General features: G+C 31.8%; 3 protein-coding genes across 3 annotated transcripts; all 3 read left to right on the top strand.

Moving 5' to 3' along the window:
• The first annotated feature begins 4,144 nt into the window (after positions 1 to 4,144).
• On the top strand, positions 4,145 to 5,937 carry LOC121120528 (uncharacterized). The gene is made up of 4 exons (XM_040715408.2): positions 4,145 to 4,279; positions 4,342 to 5,070; positions 5,145 to 5,633; positions 5,706 to 5,937. Exons 1-3 carry the CDS (start codon positions 4,253 to 4,255, stop codon positions 5,499 to 5,501), a joined length of 1,113 nt encoding a protein of 370 aa, XP_040571342.1. The 5' UTR covers positions 4,145 to 4,252; the 3' UTR covers positions 5,502 to 5,633; positions 5,706 to 5,937.
• Positions 5,938 to 11,953: 6,016 nt separating this feature from the next.
• Positions 11,954 to 13,367, top strand: LOC121120802 (uncharacterized). The gene is made up of 4 exons (XM_040715678.2): positions 11,954 to 12,403; positions 12,465 to 12,651; positions 12,702 to 12,999; positions 13,083 to 13,367. The coding sequence occupies exons 1-4, from the start codon at positions 11,981 to 11,983 to the stop codon at positions 13,225 to 13,227; spliced, it is 1,053 nt and encodes a 350-aa protein (XP_040571612.1). The 5' UTR covers positions 11,954 to 11,980; the 3' UTR covers positions 13,228 to 13,367.
• Positions 13,368 to 14,955: 1,588 nt separating this feature from the next.
• On the top strand, positions 14,956 to 16,567 carry LOC121120257 (uncharacterized). The gene is made up of 4 exons (XM_040715103.2): positions 14,956 to 15,350; positions 15,408 to 15,597; positions 15,660 to 15,960; positions 16,016 to 16,567. Exons 2-4 carry the CDS (start codon positions 15,564 to 15,566, stop codon positions 16,158 to 16,160), a joined length of 480 nt encoding a protein of 159 aa, XP_040571037.1. The 5' UTR covers positions 14,956 to 15,350; positions 15,408 to 15,563; the 3' UTR covers positions 16,161 to 16,567.
• The last annotated feature ends 3,631 nt before the right edge of the window (positions 16,568 to 20,198 follow it).

The following is a 20,198-nucleotide window of genomic DNA, read 5'->3' on the forward strand; positions in this document are numbered from 1 at the left end:
AAAGTTGGCTTTGCTTGGAAAGTTTGGTTGACATTGCTTTTAAAATGCATGTTTTATGACAACTTTTCCTTAAAAACATGTTTGATACCCGTTACAGGAGTTGTCCATAAACGGGCATCAAACAGCACGTTCCACCAGACAAAGGAAAGACCCAAAGTAAATAACTAATTTACATATGGGCACAACATCCCTTCTTGATTAAAAGTAAGGTTAGAAGACATAGCTTATTATTTTTTTCCATACTGGCCATTAAGAAAGGCATACAATTTTAATCAATGAAAAATCAATGTTTACAGTATTGCGTCTCAACATTGTAGTAAGAAAAACATGTATTGGTGTGAATATTGTGATCGGATGTATTGTGTACCTCAAAATATAGACCTTGATGATACATTTTAAGTAAGTTTTGTTATTAATATGGCAACTTTATTTTTTCATGTTGAGGTTGACATTTCCATGGAATTACCCTACAGTCAAATTGTTATTGTGCTACTCAATTAGATATAAAATGTTTCTAAATTAAATCCATAGGTAGATAACAACTTGAAATTTTGGCTCCAATCAGTTCAATTCACAAGTAAGTTATCTTGGTTTTATGTTTTTCATCTCAATATGACTGCATGAGTTTAAATAAATAAGGAGAAATAAGATCCTATCTCCATTTATTTAGAGGGTCCAGCCGCCATTTTTAGAATTATCTTGGGGAGATCATTTCAAAAACACTATACTATGAATTTAATAAATAAAACAAATTTCATTTTCAACATAAAGGAGGTTTCTTTATACCAATACTGAATTGTTCATATGTAATATACCATAAAAAGACCAACATTTTGAAAAATAGCAATGATATCTAACATATTGAGTTATCCATAATTATCACAAACAGCAGTGTTGAAATTCCATTTTTTCCGATTCGTTCTATAGTTATTTTTCTAGATCGAGTAGGACTGATATATCCGTCAATACCGCAATATGAGACCAAGGAACGCAATTCAATCTTGTTCACAAAGTGAACCATTTTTGTATTGTTTATTCTATGGATAATTTTTTTCCACTCAATCTGACAATTTTCTCCCCGTTTCGTTTTTGTGAATTGTAAAATGTACGCTTTAAATTTCATATGACATCATTGTACTGATGTTAACAATTGGCGAATATACATTATGTCATCGACTATCAAGATCGACTTTTCTGTGGAACAAATCTTGTAGACCATTTTTTTGTTTGGATGTATTTAGACCTCCCTTCTTTAAAGGACCGAATTATTTTGGTCCAACAAACAGGAACGTCCGCAAGGGTAGGCTGGAGGGGATAATAATGACAACAGCTTAGGAAAAGAAAATTCTCGCTCCAGATTTCAAGTATCCTCTTTGTCAAATCATGATAGAGACAAAAATTATAGAATCCTTCGAAACAATTAACAAAACCTAATATTTTTCTAATTAATAGAAATACTCAATAAAATATAGCTTGAAAATAGCTTCTAAAAACTACGACACACCACTGAAAATACATAAAAAATAATCTTTCAAATGAAAAGCACAAAAAGCGTCCACGCTTTTAACAATATCATAAAATTTAACATATGGACATAAAAAAGATGTTTACAATTTGATTAGATTTGCATATCATAGCATAATCAAGCATTGAGTTTGCCAATGAATCTGGATTTTTAGGCTAGTAGAGCATTTCATTTTATGTATCCATCTTAGAACATTGCGACATGGTGATACATGTATCTACATAATTATTGTGACATAGCTCAAATGAATTTATTTCGTATTGAAATATGATTCAATTAACTACACATACACACATCACAGAACCTCTCATAGTTATTCCTGCGCTGCTTATTAATGTACATATTTACAATTGTACTACAATCATTATCCTCTATGATTAACATGTGATTTAGATGTTTATATCTTAGTCTGTGTATTTTTGTTACTTATTTCGATGAACTAAAGAGGAATCTCATTATTTTGAATGTAATACTCATCGACGCTCTTTCCATACTCTTGCCTTGACATCAAATCAGTGTTCAAACCTACAATTCTAATTGTACATATTATATCAATTAAAACATGGGGTGAACACCCTTTGCTTTCCTTCACAAAGAAAATACGTTTTTGTTCAAAATTGACATTTTGTAAATTATTATCATTCATTTATTTTTAATCCCTGTTTGGACTGAAGTCCCATTGACACCCTTCAGGCAATTGTTTTGCTTAAGCAGTATTTTTTCCCCATCATGAAGCAGCGTAAAATTAAAACACTATATTGTTTTTGATCCAATGTAATTGGAAATGACAAAAGTAGCGTCCCACTTATCACAATAACTCATAAACTAAAGAACAAATTGTCAAGAAATATTGACATCTCTCTTTTGAAGGTTGATACTATAGAGAAAAATTACGTAGAGGCGACAAGGCGCGTAAAAGGATGAGTAACATACACCACCTTAAAGTGAGGGTACGTTCAAAGAAATGACGTCACATTTGAGTTTTAATAATACAACTTTATTTTAATATCCTTACATCAGATTCGGTGATGTTTTAGGTTAGAGACATCATGACTTGGACTCATCTCAGAGAATGAGAAATTAGACTCAGAAGCATTATAACTTCGACTTTGAAAAAATATGTACTATCGATATCTAAGGATTTATATACGATTGATATTACAAGATTGATGTATTGCATGCATTGAATGAGGTCAATTCGTTATGAATAGATATGTGTATCTACTTTAAGTAAATTAGGATATAATTATGGCCTCAGAGCGTTATAACATACATTTCAGTCAGTTTTTATGGTTTGAAATTGATGATATGACTATATGGTAAAGTGATAAATGTTTCATTTAGTATATAAAGTGATAGAATCGTCTCCATGTATTACTATGCATTTGGATATCATATGAATAGTCAGAGTCAACTTGGACAAGATAGCAGGAAGACACAAAGACATGGTAACTTAGAATTTTAGTCTGAGGAATATTTTAAAAATATCAGATACCAATTTTTTATTCGATAGTTTATTTGGACAACTTATTATTCAGGTGTATCATTGTCTAATCTTTCATTCGTAATTGAGCTCAACACGCTTATCTTCCTAAAAAAGATTGTTGCAATTGAAGCAATTGTTTTCCAACAAAATTGAACAAGAAGTATTCACGGAACAGTAAAAAACAATATTCTGAAATTCTTCTAAATCCAAAAATTTAAGAAATCATCATCATCCCATAAAGAGAGTCATGACATTAGGATTGACGTTTTTTTCTTATTTATATCTATTCCATCTTATGAGAAATTACATTAAATTTGGTAGGAACAGCGTTGTATTTTAATTTCCTTAATATTATCGGTGAATTCTTGGGGGCCTCTGACAAAGTGATTAGAGCATAATGCATAATGAAAAAATTGCGTAAAGTCCTTAGTTTTTATCCATTCATCCCAAATCTCAATGTTATAAAGACAAATTATGGTCAATTATAGGATTTATATTCACATTTATGAGATAAGTTGAGATATTCAAGAATGTTGACTATAGTTTGAAAGCTTTATTTGATTTAGAAGACTTGATTTGATCCTGATATGTTTCAAATAAAATGTATCAATTTCTAACTCTTTTATTGTGACGAGAAATTTTCGCCACTTTAAGTACAATTTGCGGTGCTTCGAAAGTATTAACTTGAATAGTTTTATGATAGAAATTGACCATAATTCCTAGAAGAATACAAAGGTAATCTAGACTTAATTTTGAAAAAAATTATTTTAGCTTGCGGTTTTGTTTACATACAACATATTCGATATTTTTAAGAATTTCATTGATATTCATGCATATCAATGATAATGATTTGATTTGTTTGTGTTCAATCATGGTTATTAATGGACAATAAGTCCGTTATACCAAAAGAAAAGAAGAAATTGATTTGTATACTCTATTTTAACTCATGCGGATAAACTCTAAGGTAATCTACTTCTTAATAATATATAGGAAACGATTGCATTGCCAATTGCTATCTCTCACTCCCTCTCTCTACGTATTACACACACAACGTATACAAAAAGTAGATCACCGCACATGGATCAATATAATGAGCAATTAAAAGAGAAATCCCTGATCGTACGTATTTGAGTGTTGTATATAAAAGTATAAATCACTTTAATAATCTATCAGTACCTAGGAAACATTTAGTCTCACAACATAATCATACAAAGAGGGATCTGATTTGATACTCTCCCAAGATGTTGCTTAAAATAGCGTTTTATTCGGTAGAATCCTACATTTCTATCCAGGCTTTGAACTATGAATTTATAATTTATTTCATCCATAGCTTGTTGTACTCCTTGCATTGAGTGAAACCGGATCAGCAATAAACAATCTCCCTATTTTCCAAAATTCTCAAGGGGTTCCCTTTGATGAAGAAGATATTCCCATGGACAGAAATACACTTCCTAAGGAACTATTGGACCAACTTGAAGACGACGAGATCATCGATGACATCACAGTAACCATTGATAATAAGCAAACATCCGTCAATTTGAGAGATGATGACAGTCAAGAAGATGCCGGTGTCATACACATTCCAACTGATTCAGCAGAATCACAAAGAATAATAAATGAGTTTTTGTCTCAAATTTCAAGAGAGGAAGGCTTAAGAAGGTCGGATGCTGCTGAAGAGGATCGTCAAGGCTTTTTCAACAATGGTTTTAGTAAAGAACAACTTTTGAAGATTTTAGGAAACACCCAAGACCTTGAGAAAGCACTACCCATCAATAGAGGGATTGTAAAGCAACGAGTTACAAACGGAGATATTGATGATTTAACGAGGAATATCATTCTTGATGAGAAAAAATTACCTGGTGTTCTTACGGAAGATGGTAAAAGATGTGTTGAAAAGGTTATTTTAGTTGAAGAAACTGAGTATGAAAGAGGCATGAAATGCCACCATACCTTCAAGAAGAAGTGCCATTTGACTTACATCACCGACTATGACTCCGCTTCCGAGAAGAAATGCGACACATCCTTCAAAAAGAACTGCCATATTACCTTCAAACCAGTAGTAAGTACATATACCTTAGTAGATGAAATCATATTCAACAGAATCTTGATTTTTTTCTTAATACTTCTTTTTAGCCCCATACTGAAAAAGTAAAGAAATGTCGAACTCCTCTCATTAAAGAGTGTGGAGATGAAATAAAAGGGCCTGAAGTCTGTACAACTCAATACGAAAACCACTGTGAAACACAATACAAGACCTATGAGCTTGAACAAGATGAACCTAATTGTAGAATGGTTGAGGAACTCAGATGTAAGAACGAGACCATTGAACTTTTACATATTGGAGGAGATAGCTCATCTCAACCTTTCGGTGTGAGGGAAAGGTGTGAGAAGTGGCCAGTTCAAAAGTGCGAATTGGAGAAAAAAAAAAGTAACGAAAGTTCACCCAAAAACCGAATGCACAAAAGTTCCCAAAAAAGTGTGCACTCCTAGTAACTGCAAGACGAAACCAGGTGAAGAAATTTGCTACGAGGAATCCAGAACTCATATCCAAAATGTTCCCGACGAAGAATGTGGTCTTCAACCCGAGGAGAATTGCCGGATGGAAGCTTCCCTTGTTCCTCGGTAAATCATGACATTAATGTTGTTTTAGTAGGAAGAAAAATTATTCTTTTGTATTATGTTTTATCATTTTAGTCTTGTTCCCAAGAACAACTGTATTAAGGTCCCTAAAGAGGTATGCGTAACTACAAAGAAAAACCCCAAAAAGGTGAGCAAACCTATTGTGAAGAACTGGTGTTATCGCCCTGAAGATTTGAAGAAACATGAGAATGATTTATAATTTTAGGAATTTGAATATTAATATTATATAAATAATATATTTGCATTAGTTATACAAATAAATAAAAAGTTGTTTTACTGTTTGATACTTATATTTTGATTTATTGGTGGGCCAAAAATACAAAAAATATTTCAAAGGGAAAACACAAAAATTTACATATATATTAATAGAACAAAGTTCATTTGTATGTATGTACAAATTTCTGTCCAGTATACAATCATTTTTTAAACGTCTTGTGCTCTCATCATAAAAAAGGAATCGGAGAATTAAGTGGTATAATATATGAACTGAACAAAACACCGGCCAGATTTTATTTATGTTTAGATAACGGCAGTTCATATTTTATACAATTTTTAACATATACTTATTGTGTACTTGTGGAGAGCTGAATATAAGGGAATAGAAACAACAAATGAACAAAGAAGAAAAGAGACAGAGAGAGAGAGTGATGTAGATCAACAAGCTCCTTTATCCCTACTTTATTCTGAAAAAACTCTTTGTAGGTTTGCCTGACTATTTCACAAAACTCAATTTCAGTCACCGCTACGAGCTGTACGAGATGGAAGAACAATCAAAATATATGCTAACAATCAATACACCTCTTGGCCTGCTACGCTTCAACGTCCTTCCTCATGGTCTCGCTTTTGCCCCTGCTATTTTGCAGATGGCCCAAGAAAGGTTCATGCAAGGTATTAATGATGTTAAAGTCTACATTGACGCCCTTCTAATATTTTCGAAGTCCCTGCCTGAGTACCTATCCATACTTTGTCTAGTCTATGAAAGAATATCTGTGGATGGTGCCCACTTGAACAAGAAGTGTTTTTCGTGAGAAAGGAGTTGACCTATCTATGATTCAGAGTTGCTGAAAAAGGCAAATCCCTCTACCCAGAGCTTGTTCCCCCTATACTGGACTTCCCTTCTCCTACCTCTCCGTCCGAAGTCAAATCCTTCCTTGGTCTGATTCAATTTTATAAGCACTTTCTCGGAAATCTCTCCTCAGTTGCGTCTGCCCTACATGAACTTTTTAGACCCTGCCTTTTAACTTGTCAGTGAAGGCTGAGGTGAATTTCTCTAAAGTCAAGCAAGCTGTTTCTAATGCACTCCATGGTAATGCTCACTCCCTTGTGGTCCTTTGGACAATCCTGTTAACAACAAGGATCATGTGGATGAACTGATGTGTATTTTAATCTCTTCCTCTGATGCTACTGAAGACAAACTTCAAAAAGCAGTCAAGGCCGATTAACCTCTTCGTCTCGCTCTGGACGCTGCTATGTCCAATGACTGGTCCCGCGTATCGGACAAAGCTTATCTCTCAAAACATTTTGCCTTCTCTCTTAGAAATGAATTGTTGTTTTGGGGTATTCGGTTAGTGACACTCTTCTCTCTCCATGCAAAATTCCTTGATGAGCTTCATTTGTATCATCATGGTGTGGTAAAAATGAAGGCTGTTGTATATACCAAGATCTGGTAGCCTGGCATTGATGACGACATCAGTTTCTTCGTTACCGCATGTAGTACGTACCAAACTACTAATTCGTTCCTTTGCCGAATTCATGCCGTTTCTCCCTTGTGATGCATGGCGACGTCTACTCATTGACTATCTTCAATTGGGCAAACAAAATATCCTGATTTTAATGGATTCGGGATCTAAGCGGATCGAGGCTGCATCAATGCCGAACACCTCAGCTGCCCAACTGCTTCAACAGTGGTTTTCCAGGTTTGGATTTCCACAGAGCTTCATTCAGACAATGGTCCACAGTTTTCTAGGTCGAAGCTTCATCTCATAATTGTATTAATGGGGGGAGTATCTTTCTCTCCTCCCTACCATCCGCAATCAAATGGCCAGGCAGAAAGGGGCGTGAGAATTATCAAAGAGTTAATGAAGAAAAACCCCAGAATCACCCTCGACAAATTATATTCACCTACTACTCTATACCTTTGTCTTGCGGCAAACCCCCGGCTGAATTCCTTTTATCTCGCACCATCCTTATCTGCTTGGACAGATTATTCACGTCTAAACCTCCCCCTTCAAAAGACTATGTTTGTTAAAGCATGTATGTGTGGTGTAAATCATTTGACAAGCGCAAATCCAAATGGATACTGGGGCAGATAATTTGCAAAGATGGTATTTGTATTTGGTCAGTCCTAATTGATGGTCAAAAGAGGTCAAGGCACATTAATCAACTCCGGCCTCACCGAGGAGTTGATGAAGGGGGGTATGATGTTGAGTATTCAACTTGTTCCTACCCTCCTTCTTTTACGACTTTATATGTTTGACCATGTTATTCTCCTTTAGTCTTTTAGTGTTGATCTTACCTCCTTTTTGGAAGCATCAAAGAAATAATTTAAACTATCGCTGTTGAGTCATTTGGGGGATCGTCAACAAGAATGGGTTTCTAACATGATATTACTTATCTCTACTAGGTATATACATAACAATGGTTGAAGAGGATGGCTCGTCAACTTCCACGTCTGAATCTGAGTGAACTCTAGAAGGTAGTCTTGGAGATGGAGTTTTTTGATAGTGAGGAGGCTCTCCAAGCATTAAGGAAGACCGACCTGGTAGTTTTTTTCAGGGATAATTTGCTTGCGTGCGGATCTGATCCTTGAAGTATGACTTCAACACTACTGAAAGTACGCCAACAGAACCTTCGTATAAGTCCCCTCAGTCTAGTCCCCCGGGTGTGACTCAGCCTCTACCATTCGATCTCTATGTCCCTCAACATGGTTATCGTTGTGCTACGTGTAGGCACTATCTTCAACTAGGATGACCTAAAATGTAATTGCTGGTTTTATGCGTTAAATTGAATAAAAAAGATCCTTTTCCGTGAAACGTTCATGAAAAGGTCTCAAAGGTCACGGTAATTAAAAGTTTAAACTTTTGTGTTGAATTTAATGTGAATTAAACGTCACTGCAAATTTTCATATTTATCAGTCCAATATTTGGGTTGCAATACAGAAAAAAAATAAACAAAGGGTTATGAGCTGAATTACAATCAACTTCAATTGACGTTATTTTTAACATATATATATTAATTTTTCGGAAATAGTTATAAAATATATTTCATTATAAATTTAGTTAGCTCAGTATTGTATTCCCAAAAAAAAAAAAAAAAATCAGGTATATGGACAGTATTCAAGGATATACTCAGCTTTTTATTTAAATATTTAAATTTTCAAAACTTTAGGGCCGTTGAGCTACCTATAAATATTTTTTTAACCACTTTAAACTTTTTTCAAATGTTTTTGTACAATTGGAAACCATTTTTAACCTAAGCCATTTCTTTTCCGAAAAAAATGATTTTATTGTCAACTTAATGACGCTAAAATCAATTTATATTGAGAATCGTTTCAGGCCTAATTTGAAATAAGTCAGATTTTTTAAAGATCGAATTGTTCTTTTAAACCGATTTAGAGCGATTTTTTCCTATGAACCGATGTAGACCCAATTTTTCTGTGAGAGCAGGCTAGACCGGACTTGTCTAAGGACCGAATTAGTTCGGTACAACACTAATCATAACGGTCTCAGATCGGTCAAGAATATCCAGACTGAAACTCATCACTAGTACTTTTGTATTTTTATGTAACTTATGAATTCCGTTAGACTCCATTTAGTCACGCAATTCTTCTAAAATTGAATAACAATAATGTCTTTTGTATTCGATGTTTATTGAAATTTATCCAATATTTTATTATTCAAATGATCAGTGATAAATACATAGTCTAACACTCTTATAGGAAAATTATTACGTGTACTTATGTCATACCCATGTTACATAGTAGTTTACATACCATAAGCATAATGATTATAAACACCAAATGAAAAGATCATCCTCACTACTAATGTATACAAACATAAATGTACCATTATCATAAAAGCAAGCTAGAACTATTTTTCTCTAAACTGAATCTTGAGTATATTTGTATTCTTTGAGGAATTAATACCGTTATTTTCAATCAATAAATTATTCTGGTAATTCATTTTGAGCCGCTGCAAATTACACTTTAGGTAGTAAAAGTTAATCACCCTCATAATAAAATAATTACAGATTGATACATTTTATTTAAAAGGCCGTATAAGGATATAAATCAAATCTCATAAACCAAATTAAGGGTCGAAACTATTTTTATCAAAAATGAGGCTGGATTATATTTGTACTCTTTTTTGTTAATTTCTATCAATATAATATTCTGATTATTTCTTTGGAAATGCTGCAAATTGTACATAAAGTATCAAAAGTTACAATGTAATATTTTAGAATGGATAGATTTTATTTTAATGGCTATATTGAGTGAAATAAAGCATCATAGATCAAATTAAGGCTCTTGACTATAGCTTACAGTCCTGCTACTCATCTCATATATTTGAATAAAAAACTAAAGCAGGCTAAAATATGTTTATTAAATATTGAACTTTATATCTATAAGATGAAAAAAAAGTTATATTGGTAATTTCTCCTCTTCAAATACCAAAAATAATTACTAAAAGTTTGATAATTCTTTCTTTCTCTGTGTTTCCTTGTCTAAGTTTGATTTTTAAATAATAATCCTAGGGAAACTTATAAAAAATAGCAATAAATAAAATAAATGTGGAATCATTCATTAAAAAAATAGTATATCTTACACGGAGACGATACAACTTCGACAGTTCACTTCTTGATTAAACTTTGCAGAATAGTACTCCAAATCGTTTCAAGGGAACTCTCATGAAAGTCTTAAAGCGCACTATCCGGAGGACTCCCCAGTTTATTTTAAGAATAATATTATAAAAACATTGAAAACAAACTTTATTTTATATTCTAAATATTTAAGTATTTCATTGTGAAATATAAAAACATTTTTATACGAAATCATTTTTCATAAATTGTCCTAGATGCCAAAATATGTTTTGTTTACAACGTTTTTAAAATAATTAATTATCATTCTGGATTTTTTTCACAAATCAACCAAAATTTCCAAAAGAAAAAAAAGAGGTGTTTTTACAAAAGTTATACATAAAAAATAATATGTTTTCATATCTGGTATAAAATAAAAAAGAATTTCAAATTTTATAATTATAAAATGGTAGGAATATTTAAATAAAAAATGAACTTATAAAAAAAATCGGAAAAATATTAACCAATTTGAAGATTCGATCAACTTCCTTCTGATATGTAATCTGGATTATCGCTCACTTTGACTAGTTAATGATAGAAAAAAAATCACAATTACATTCAGTTTTATAAAAACTTAGGAGGTCATTATCTGGACGGTACGCCCTAAGACTTCAATGAGAGTACCCTCCCTTGCTGTGAATTGCTACTCTGAGAAATTAATTGTCGAGGTTGTAGGACACCATTGTTAGCACATGAAATTGTACTACTGAGATTTGTAGTGCTATGATTAAAACTTCTATAGTACTCATACAAATAATATATTATATTCATGAAATGACAAGTTTTACTTCAAATTTAATACATATATTCAAATAATATAATATTGTAAAATATATTTCAACATATCCTAAAGTTTTAAATTTGTAGTCATACAAATCAAATATATAAATAAATACTTAATCCTTAGGTAATAACCGTATTGCGGGTGTCTTTTTAGTTATCATATATTCCACGAAGTTATTTTATTGGATCTTGCAATATTTCCTTCATAAAGAAACAAATAATAAAAAAAGGATTCAAAATCAGTTGGTAGCAATTAAACAATTATTTCTAAATATATAATTACTATTAAATAGTTATTAAGAATTGTATATAACTTTACAGACGAAACTTCAAGTTTAACCAATCAACGTTCGGAACAGTGATAAGGGTAAAATATGTAGAACAATTGATAGTTGATAACCAAATAGAATATGAATTTTTTTATAGGTGGAGTAAGACTGAGGTATAATGATATAACTAAGTAAAGACAAACGGATTTTCTAATATGTATGTACAAAAATACAGAGAAAAAAATGGGTCACAAAATTGCTCAATGATTCTTAGATAAGACATCAATAAATAATCATATGATCATGCAATAATAAGAAAGAGCGCCTTAACAATAAGGTATCAAGCCTATACCTACAGATATATATTAGTATATAAACACTTCCTTATCAAGTTAGAGTCATCAATACTCAAAAGTATCTTTAATGATAACATATTTCATAGTCAAATCTATAGTACTGAAGAAGATGTGTTCCAATTCTATCTTTTTACTATTCTTATTTTGTGGACTCCTGGGAAATGTCCAGGCTCAACAAGGCTTAAGTCGAGCAAATTTGTTAAGTATTTTGAAAAGATCCCCGGAATTAAAGTCCGGGAGTCTAGAGGATATTACTCGAAATCTATTTGTCAATGAAAATAGCTTGCCTGGAGTACTTAAAAAAGACGGGAAGCGATGTGTTCCCAAAGTCGTTGAAGTTGAGGAAACCGTCTATGAACGTGGAATGGAGTGTCAACATACCTTTAGCAAGAAGTGTCATTTAACTTATATCACGGATTACTCCTCATCTGCAGAAAAGAAGTGTGACACCACATTCAAAAAGAACTGTCACATTACCTTTAATCCAGTGGTAAGTCAGCCCAAAGACAAATGAAGTCTAGCATTTATTTAACTCTGATTTTAATTTCCAGCCTCATAATGAAAAAGTAAAGGTTTGCCATACTCCCTTGATTAGAGAATGTAATGGAGATGACGGACCAGAAATCTGCAAGACAGAATACGAAAATCATTGCGAAACTCAGTACAAGGTCTACGAGCTTGAGCAGGATGAGCCAAATTGTAGAATGGTTGAAGAACTCCGTTGTCAAAATGTTACCGGTAAGTGATTAAAAATGAGGATTTATTGAAATTGACATGATTCTTTTAAGTTGAGCTCTTTCATATTGGGGACGATAATGGTGGGTCCCCCTTTGCTGTCAAAGAAAAATGTGAGAAATGGCCTGTTCAAAAATGCGACTTGCAAAAAAATAATGTTAAAAAAGTTCACCCAGAAACATCCTGTAAAAAAGTTCCAAGAGAGGTTTGTGCACCTAGTAACTGCGTGACTAAGCCTGGAGATGAAATATGTCATGAAGAGTCAAGAACACAAATTCAAAATATTCCAGAAGAAGAATGCGATCTCCAACCTCAAGAAAATTGTCACATGGAGTCTTCACTTGTTCCACGGTAAGGATTTCTCTTTTAAAGACTAAAGAGGATGTTCTATTTATCTACATATTAATTTATTGATTTATAACATGTATTTTAAGTCTTGTACCCAAGAACAATTGCCTCAAAGTACCCAAGGAGATCTGTGTGAATACAAAGAAGAACCCCAAAAAAATCAAGAAACCAATTATCAAAGAATGGTGTTATGATCCAAAAGACTTGAATAAAACAACTGATGATCTGTAAAATACAATTTCTAGGGTTAATATTGCAGATATTTTAGGTTCTTAGTTTGATTGTTAACTCATTGTAATGTTTATTGTTATAATATATTTGTTACTTTTTAAATTAAAAATAAAAAAATGATTACGTCATTTTAGAAACGAGGAACTTTGTAATCTATTAATAACGAATGTTATACATGTATGTAAACATATTATACCAAAAGAAATATAAGACAGCATAACTGTATTATATAGATAATGTATAGGACTATGCTGGACTATTACGAAAGTTTTCGAATTGAAAATGGCAAACACTTTTAAAGATAGAACACAATATGAAAGAAATAACGTGTTCTTCAAATGAATTGAATACATTTTATATAATATGTACTCATTTTTTTACATTGTACATATATCTACAGTATGTCAAGAAATGGATATTCTTCTTTTTAATTTGCCGCATCTCTATAAGGAGTTCAAAAATGAAAAGGGGAATAAATAATATTACAAAAAAAAATTAAGGCAAGGAAACAACAACCTTTATGCATTTTTCTTCGAAATTGAAATTTACAAATGATAAAAAATGTGATGTCACAGAATGGCGAAAGAGCACTCCTTATGTACCCGAAGCATAACTTGAGGCAGGAAAAAGGCAGTTTGAGGTCGCTCGGAACCTCGGCATTTTAGTCAAAACCATTCGAAGGTGGTGGAACTGTCACCTTTCCGGGGAGTGCCTCGACAACAAGGGTGGATGTAGAAGGAAAAAAAAAACAAAAAACTTTTGAGTGTTGCAAAAATACCCATCGCCAAAAATTTTACGAAAAAAGTGAATCCTCGAGGAAATCAGCGACCAGATATTCCAGCAAGACGGAGTTCCTGCGCATAGCTCTCACATGGCTCAAGCATGGCTTTAGGATAACTTGGACCCATTTTGGGCAAAGGGTACATGGCCTAGCAACAGTCCGGACTTTTCTCCGATAGAAAATCTATGAGCCATTGCTCAATATAAGATCAATAAATTACCGCCTGCAAAAAATGAAGAAACTATCGTTTCTAAAATTTAACTGATTGCAAATTTCAGATGATATTTTGGATATTTTAATTGCTGGTATGCCCGAAAGCATTAAAAAATGTATAAAAATTAAGGAGGGATATATTGGGAAATAAAATTATGCCACAATGCTAAATTTACTTTCAGTTATATCTCTTTGAAAAATAGGACATCAATTTCTTGACATACAGTATATTACTCATTTTTTTTTTTTCAGAACATAAGAACTGGCAGCTTATGTAGGGATGAAATACTTAGTCTACATATAACCTTGTTCGATTTATAAATGCATACTCTTTTATGGAAATAGGATCTATTTAAATTGTAAATATTTTGCAATATTTCAATTTGAAGGGTAAGATAGAAATTCATTGACTCTCCGTGGTGTTCGGTATTCTTTATGATAGATCGTAATTGTTTGTGTGAGATGATTTTTTGGACATTTCATTTGTCGTTTATTAATTAGAGAATGAAAAAACTCACATTGATAGTCGATATGAAGAATATGTGCATAATAATTAATTGCACTTGATTCCTATGGCATTAAGGAAAGAGTATTATATATATGTTAATCTTTTTTCTCACTTTCTTTGAAATTGTAAATAAAAGTATACATAAGAAGGCGTGTATAATCATCCATACACTATAAAAACCTCTTTTCCATCATGAAATAACATCAGTGACGAAGTGTATCGTATACCAAAGTCATTTTTCCAAGAACAAAATGTTAATCAAGAGACTCTTTTGTCTATTTTTCCTCAGACCAATTATAGGACAGAGATATAATCAAGCAGATATTCTCAGCATTATAAAAAAATCTCAAGGAGTCAATGACTTTGGGAAAGTAGAAGGTTTGACAAAGAATATTTTTGTTAACTTGGACTCTCTACCTGGAAAATTAGATGAAAATGGTAACCGATGTGTACCCAAAGTTGTACAAGTTGAAGAAACTGTTTATGAACGTGGAATGGAGTGTCACCACAGCTTCCAAAAGAAGTGTCATATGACTTACATTACAGATTATTCCTCTTCCTCTGAAAAAAAGTGTGATACATCCTTCAAAAAAGAATTGTCACATCACATTCAAGCCCACGGTATTATCCCTTTTGGTTAATAGCCGGAATAATAATCATTTTTCTTTTTAATTGTAGCCGTCCTCCGAAAAAGTGAAGGTCTGTCGAACTCCTCTTATAAAAAAATGTAGTCCAGGTACAAAAGGACCTCAAGTCTGCACCACTCAGTATGAAAATGTCTGTGAAACCAAGTACAAGTCATATGAACTCCAACAGGACGAACCAAAGTGTAAAATGGTGGAACAACTCCGTTGTCGAAACATCACTGGTAATATCATGCAAACTATAGCTTTATTTATTAATTATGTATAAATCTCTCAACGAACGTAGTCGAACTTTTTCACATTCCTACGGACAGTTCAAGTGCACAGCCCTTTGGGATTAAAGAGAAGTGTGAAAAATGGCCTGTTCAAAAATGTGAATTGAATAGGGAAATAGTCAAGAAAGTTCATCCAGAGACTTCCTGTCGTAAAGCACCAAGGGAAATTTGTGCTCCCAGTAATTGTGTGACAAAACCAGGGAAGGAAATATGCCACGAGGAATCTCGAACCCATATTCAAAATGTTCCTGAAGAAGACTGTGATCTGCAACCGGAGGAAAATTGTCACTTACAATCATCTCTTGTCCCGCGGTGAGTACTCTGGTTATAGGTAGAAATTGTACAGTCTTGATAACTATGATTCCAGCCTTGTTCCAAAAAATAATTGCCTCAAAGTCCCAAAAGAAGTTTGTGTCAACACAAAGAAAAATCCAAAAAAAATCCAAAAGCCTATTATCAAGCAATGGTGTTATAATCCCAATGATTTAAAGCCAGCCAAGAATTACCACTAAAAAACTAAACTGCATACCTATGTATATCAATTGTTGAGTTTTCAAATTTTATTAACTAACATATTTCTATATATATTTAAGTTTTATAGACCATAAACAAAAAATTTTATTTAAAGGGGTTGTTAATTTTTTGTAAAAGATTAAATATTCCTATATCGCTAGTTAAAATAATTTTACTAATGAAATTAAAGAAAAACTCACAAAATCAAGAAAGTAAGATTTTTTTAAATTTGTTAATATCATGTCATTATAGATTTTTATTTATTTTCCATGTGTATGTTTGTATAAAATTTACATATTCAGTGAGTATTAAGTTTTAGCATAAATATGAATGTAGATATACTATAATGGGAACTTTTTAAAATTGAAAACAAAAAATCAAATTCTATATAGAAAAATTAATAAACATACAGAAATATTAAATAAATTATGAAAATATTTTTTCTAAATGATTTAAAAAAATATATGTATGTACGTTAAAAAAAGATCAACTTTGTAAATACATAATTATAATCTGATGGATATTTTTTACCGTTGTCAGAGTGTTTCCTCGTTAACATAAAAATACCCTATGTAATTCGTTGTCAGCTCTCGATTCCCTTGTCTCACTTGATAAGTCCTCTCTATTTCATAATATATTCTTTTTGATAAATGAACAAAGTAGTATTATGCTCCGTTTCCAAAAGTACCAGAAAACAATTTCTTTCTTTTTTACATCGTCGCATAAATAATATATTTGCAATTTCATTATTTCTATGATACACAATATATTATACACAAATACAAACGTATAACTATTCTGTTAATAAAATGTTACTGATCTTTATATCGAACATATACTATGTAGATTTTAGTACAAAATGTATTTATGTAATTCAATTTAAACCTTATGAAGAAGGCATATGACGGCGATAGATAATAGATAAATATTAGGCTAACTATCAGATAACTTTGGGCATTTTTTTTCTTTCTTTTTAGATGAAAGTTTGGGTGATATAGCAAAGGTAACGACATGTAAGTTTTTAGTTTTGTAAGATTTTGTTATTCTAAAAGTCGCAGCAATTCTGTAAAACCTTGATTTTATTCTTAATATTTATTACGTCGTTATGTTTATTTTATTACGGAAAATTTTCTCCGTATAGAAACAGAAAAATAACCCCATGTCAGTTGGTAATTGGTCAATTCTTCCGATATGTAATAAGTAAGGGGAATTTTTCAGAGCTTAACATGACACTGAAAAAGTAAAAAAATTGACAACTGACAACAGAATACCCTGCAATTTTTATACAAATGTGTATCGGTTAAAAAAATAATTATTCCTTTACAATCAATAGACACAATAATTATTTAAAATACTGAATATATTTTTATTATGGAGTAATATATCTCTACATCTAGAGGTGCGTAATTTAACTTTTTGATTTATGATTGTATTGAACTCAGGTTATATGGCTTAACTGAACTTTCAATAAATAAAAGAGGTCATTATAGATAAATGATGAATTTCTTTCTTGACTTGGTTAAATTTACTTTAATTATGGGCTTTTGCCAAGTTATAAGCATGTATCAGTGAGGATTAAATTTTATATATAGTACTACAATATATCATTTAATCCAAATTCTATTAGCTCGGGTTTCGCCATAATATGGTTATTCATTCCATTTCTCTTAAATATTAAAATCCACCATTTACATGCTAAAATTTTCGAAATATTATTTCGTAGCACTGATAGAAAAGGATTTAAATGTCCAGTATACCTGCAGAAACAATACTCCAGACTACTCAGAGCATTGAAGTCAATTTGAATAACTAAATCAGTCAACAAAAAAAATGAAGTTGTATGGGAAGTATTACATTTTAACGTACTGGAGATCCTGCAACATCTGTGTCTAGATCTTAATGACCAAATAAGATTTGGAATTTGCCTCTTTAAAAAAATTACACCAATTCTATGAGTATGATAAGCATGCTTAGTCGCAAAAGGCTGTATTATTCATCCATCAATAAGCTAGTCTTTGAGAATAGGCACTCAAGTTCCAAAACACTCCAAAACCAATAATCTGAGGTATCAACTGAACTGGGACTCGGAATCGAACGTTGCTCAATGGTTTTTGTTATTTTAATCATACTGGATCAGGACTTGAAGTCAAATAAATGGTATAACATAGTTTAATAAATAGTTTTTTTATATACTCAAACACTTTTTTTTAATAAAATAAAGCAAAATTAGTCCGTTCTTCAGTCCTATAGTCATTTTTAACTTTTTATTTTATTTCCTCCAAGCTAGGATTAGATAATATAAGAAACAAAGAATAATAAAAGATAGATAGCCACACACCTCTTACTTCAAAACTTAAAGTGGCTTGTCTCTTTTAAAGAGGTTTTGCTAAACCGCTGAATTGACGTAGTTAGAAACTGAGTCATTACTGCTGTTGTAATTACCATAAAAGACGGATAAGGACCGGTCTTAGGAATGAAAATTTTATTATGACAGGACTGATAGGGAGTGGAGTCTTTTTAGTTTTTGTAGACCAATATAACACTAGTGAGTATACCTCAAATTTAAGTCCACAATTAAGATCAACATAAAGTTTGTTAAATAATTAGTTAATTCTGATAAAGATTCATGATTTTTTTCTCACTCAAAAATTGACCTAACAGATAAAAAAAAGTAAGATTTGATGGGAAAAACTAACTACTTATTCATAATCAAGTAGAAATAGAATTAGAATTGAAAATAAAATATTTTTGAAAAAGTACAGTTTTTTTACTTCATTTTTATACTTAAGGTATCTTTTACCTTTGAAAGAGGTTATGATAAAACTTAAACAGCTGAAATAAAGTAATTATTAACTACGTCATTTCAACTATTGTAATTACCATAAAAGATCGGTAGGGACAGGTCCTGGGACTCACAAATTTTATCTGTAGGGTAGTTCCTAGGATCGTAGTCTTTCTAAAAAAAAATTATACCGATCGAACACTCCTCGCAAACGAGTCTGAGTGAATATCTTTCAACTCAACTAGACACATTGAATGCAAAAATATTAATGTTACATTATAACTACAACGGTAAAATCCTTTTCTCCTGATTTTATATTCTGAATAATATATATAAATAGTACTTATTTACTTATTTGTAATCAATGGATCAAATATTTCAGGGATTAAAGGTATTTTAAATTACTAATTCCTGAATATTAAACGAATAATCTCACTTTCTAGTATTTGTAATGCCTAATAAAGATCTTAGATTGATTTATATAAACCTACATTCGGGTTTTCTGGTTGAATGACTTTAACATGATGCAAAAGTTTTGGTTTTGTAAATGATTAAAATATAATTACACAAGACAAATCAAAAATAAGATTACCTAAAAATTTGTTTAGAATAATAGATACATATATATTATGGTTTCTCTATTGGGATCCCATTTTTCCAAGATATTTCGAGGTTTTGCCGCATGAAAAATCCGATGCAAGGTATTCCAAGTAAATGAATTTCCTGTCTTTTTATTCCTAGTAAAATTAATCCCCGGACATTTCCTTCCCATTTTGAAGGGATATATTTATTGATGTCATACAGTTTATATTTCTTAATTACTTAATACTTTTTGTAGAGGGTGGTATAGACAGTCGGGACTGGAGAAGAGTGATGATTCATCGATGACTAGCGATAGATGGAAGACGGATATGAATGATTTGTTTGTAGAGCTTTTACCCCCGACAACTACCCCTCTCCCCTTAGCAATTCACCCACCAAGCCATCTACCCTCTGAACCATCTGCTCCCCAGCATTTTACCCACTACACAATCAATAACAACCATACGACCAATATTTTCAATATTTTAACAAACATACAAACGTAATTATTTATTTAATTTAATGACGTAAGTATTAGTGATGTATCGCACTTCTCTTGACCTGATCACTTAATTAACTATACTTTTATTTATAATTTATTGATTGTTATTATAATAATTCATAGTATAATAATAAATGTATGATATAAGATACAATGGTCAATTATTACCAG

This window comes from Lepeophtheirus salmonis, chromosome 6 (assembly GCF_016086655.4).
Source record: "Lepeophtheirus salmonis chromosome 6, UVic_Lsal_1.4, whole genome shotgun sequence".
Taxonomy (NCBI): domain Eukaryota; kingdom Metazoa; phylum Arthropoda; class Copepoda; order Siphonostomatoida; family Caligidae; genus Lepeophtheirus; species Lepeophtheirus salmonis.

What these genes read in the sequence shown, in the direction of transcription:
- LOC121120528 (XM_040715408.2), top strand. Translation starts at nt 4,253, where the DNA reads ATGTTGCTTAAAATAGCGTTTTATTCG. An exon ending in TTAAAATAGCGTTTTATTCG is followed by an intron (nt 4,280 to 4,341) that starts GTAGAATCCTAC and finishes TTTCATCCATAG; the next exon opens with CTTGTTGTACTCCTTGCATT. An exon ending in ATATTACCTTCAAACCAGTA is followed by an intron (nt 5,071 to 5,144) that starts GTAAGTACATAT and finishes ACTTCTTTTTAG; the next exon opens with CCCCATACTGAAAAAGTAAA.
- LOC121120802 (XM_040715678.2), top strand. Translation starts at nt 11,981, where the DNA reads ATGATAACATATTTCATAGTCAAATCTATAGTACTGAAGAAGATGTGT. An exon ending in ACATTACCTTTAATCCAGTG is followed by an intron (nt 12,404 to 12,464) that starts GTAAGTCAGCCC and finishes TTTAATTTCCAG; the next exon opens with CCTCATAATGAAAAAGTAAA. An exon ending in CCGTTGTCAAAATGTTACCG is followed by an intron (nt 12,652 to 12,701) that starts GTAAGTGATTAA and finishes GATTCTTTTAAG; the next exon opens with TTGAGCTCTTTCATATTGGG.
- LOC121120257 (XM_040715103.2), top strand. Translation starts at nt 15,564, where the DNA reads ATGGTGGAACAACTCCGTTGTCGAAACATCACTG. An exon ending in CCGTTGTCGAAACATCACTG is followed by an intron (nt 15,598 to 15,659) that starts GTAATATCATGC and finishes CAACGAACGTAG; the next exon opens with TCGAACTTTTTCACATTCCT. An exon ending in CAATCATCTCTTGTCCCGCG is followed by an intron (nt 15,961 to 16,015) that starts GTGAGTACTCTG and finishes CTATGATTCCAG; the next exon opens with CCTTGTTCCAAAAAATAATT.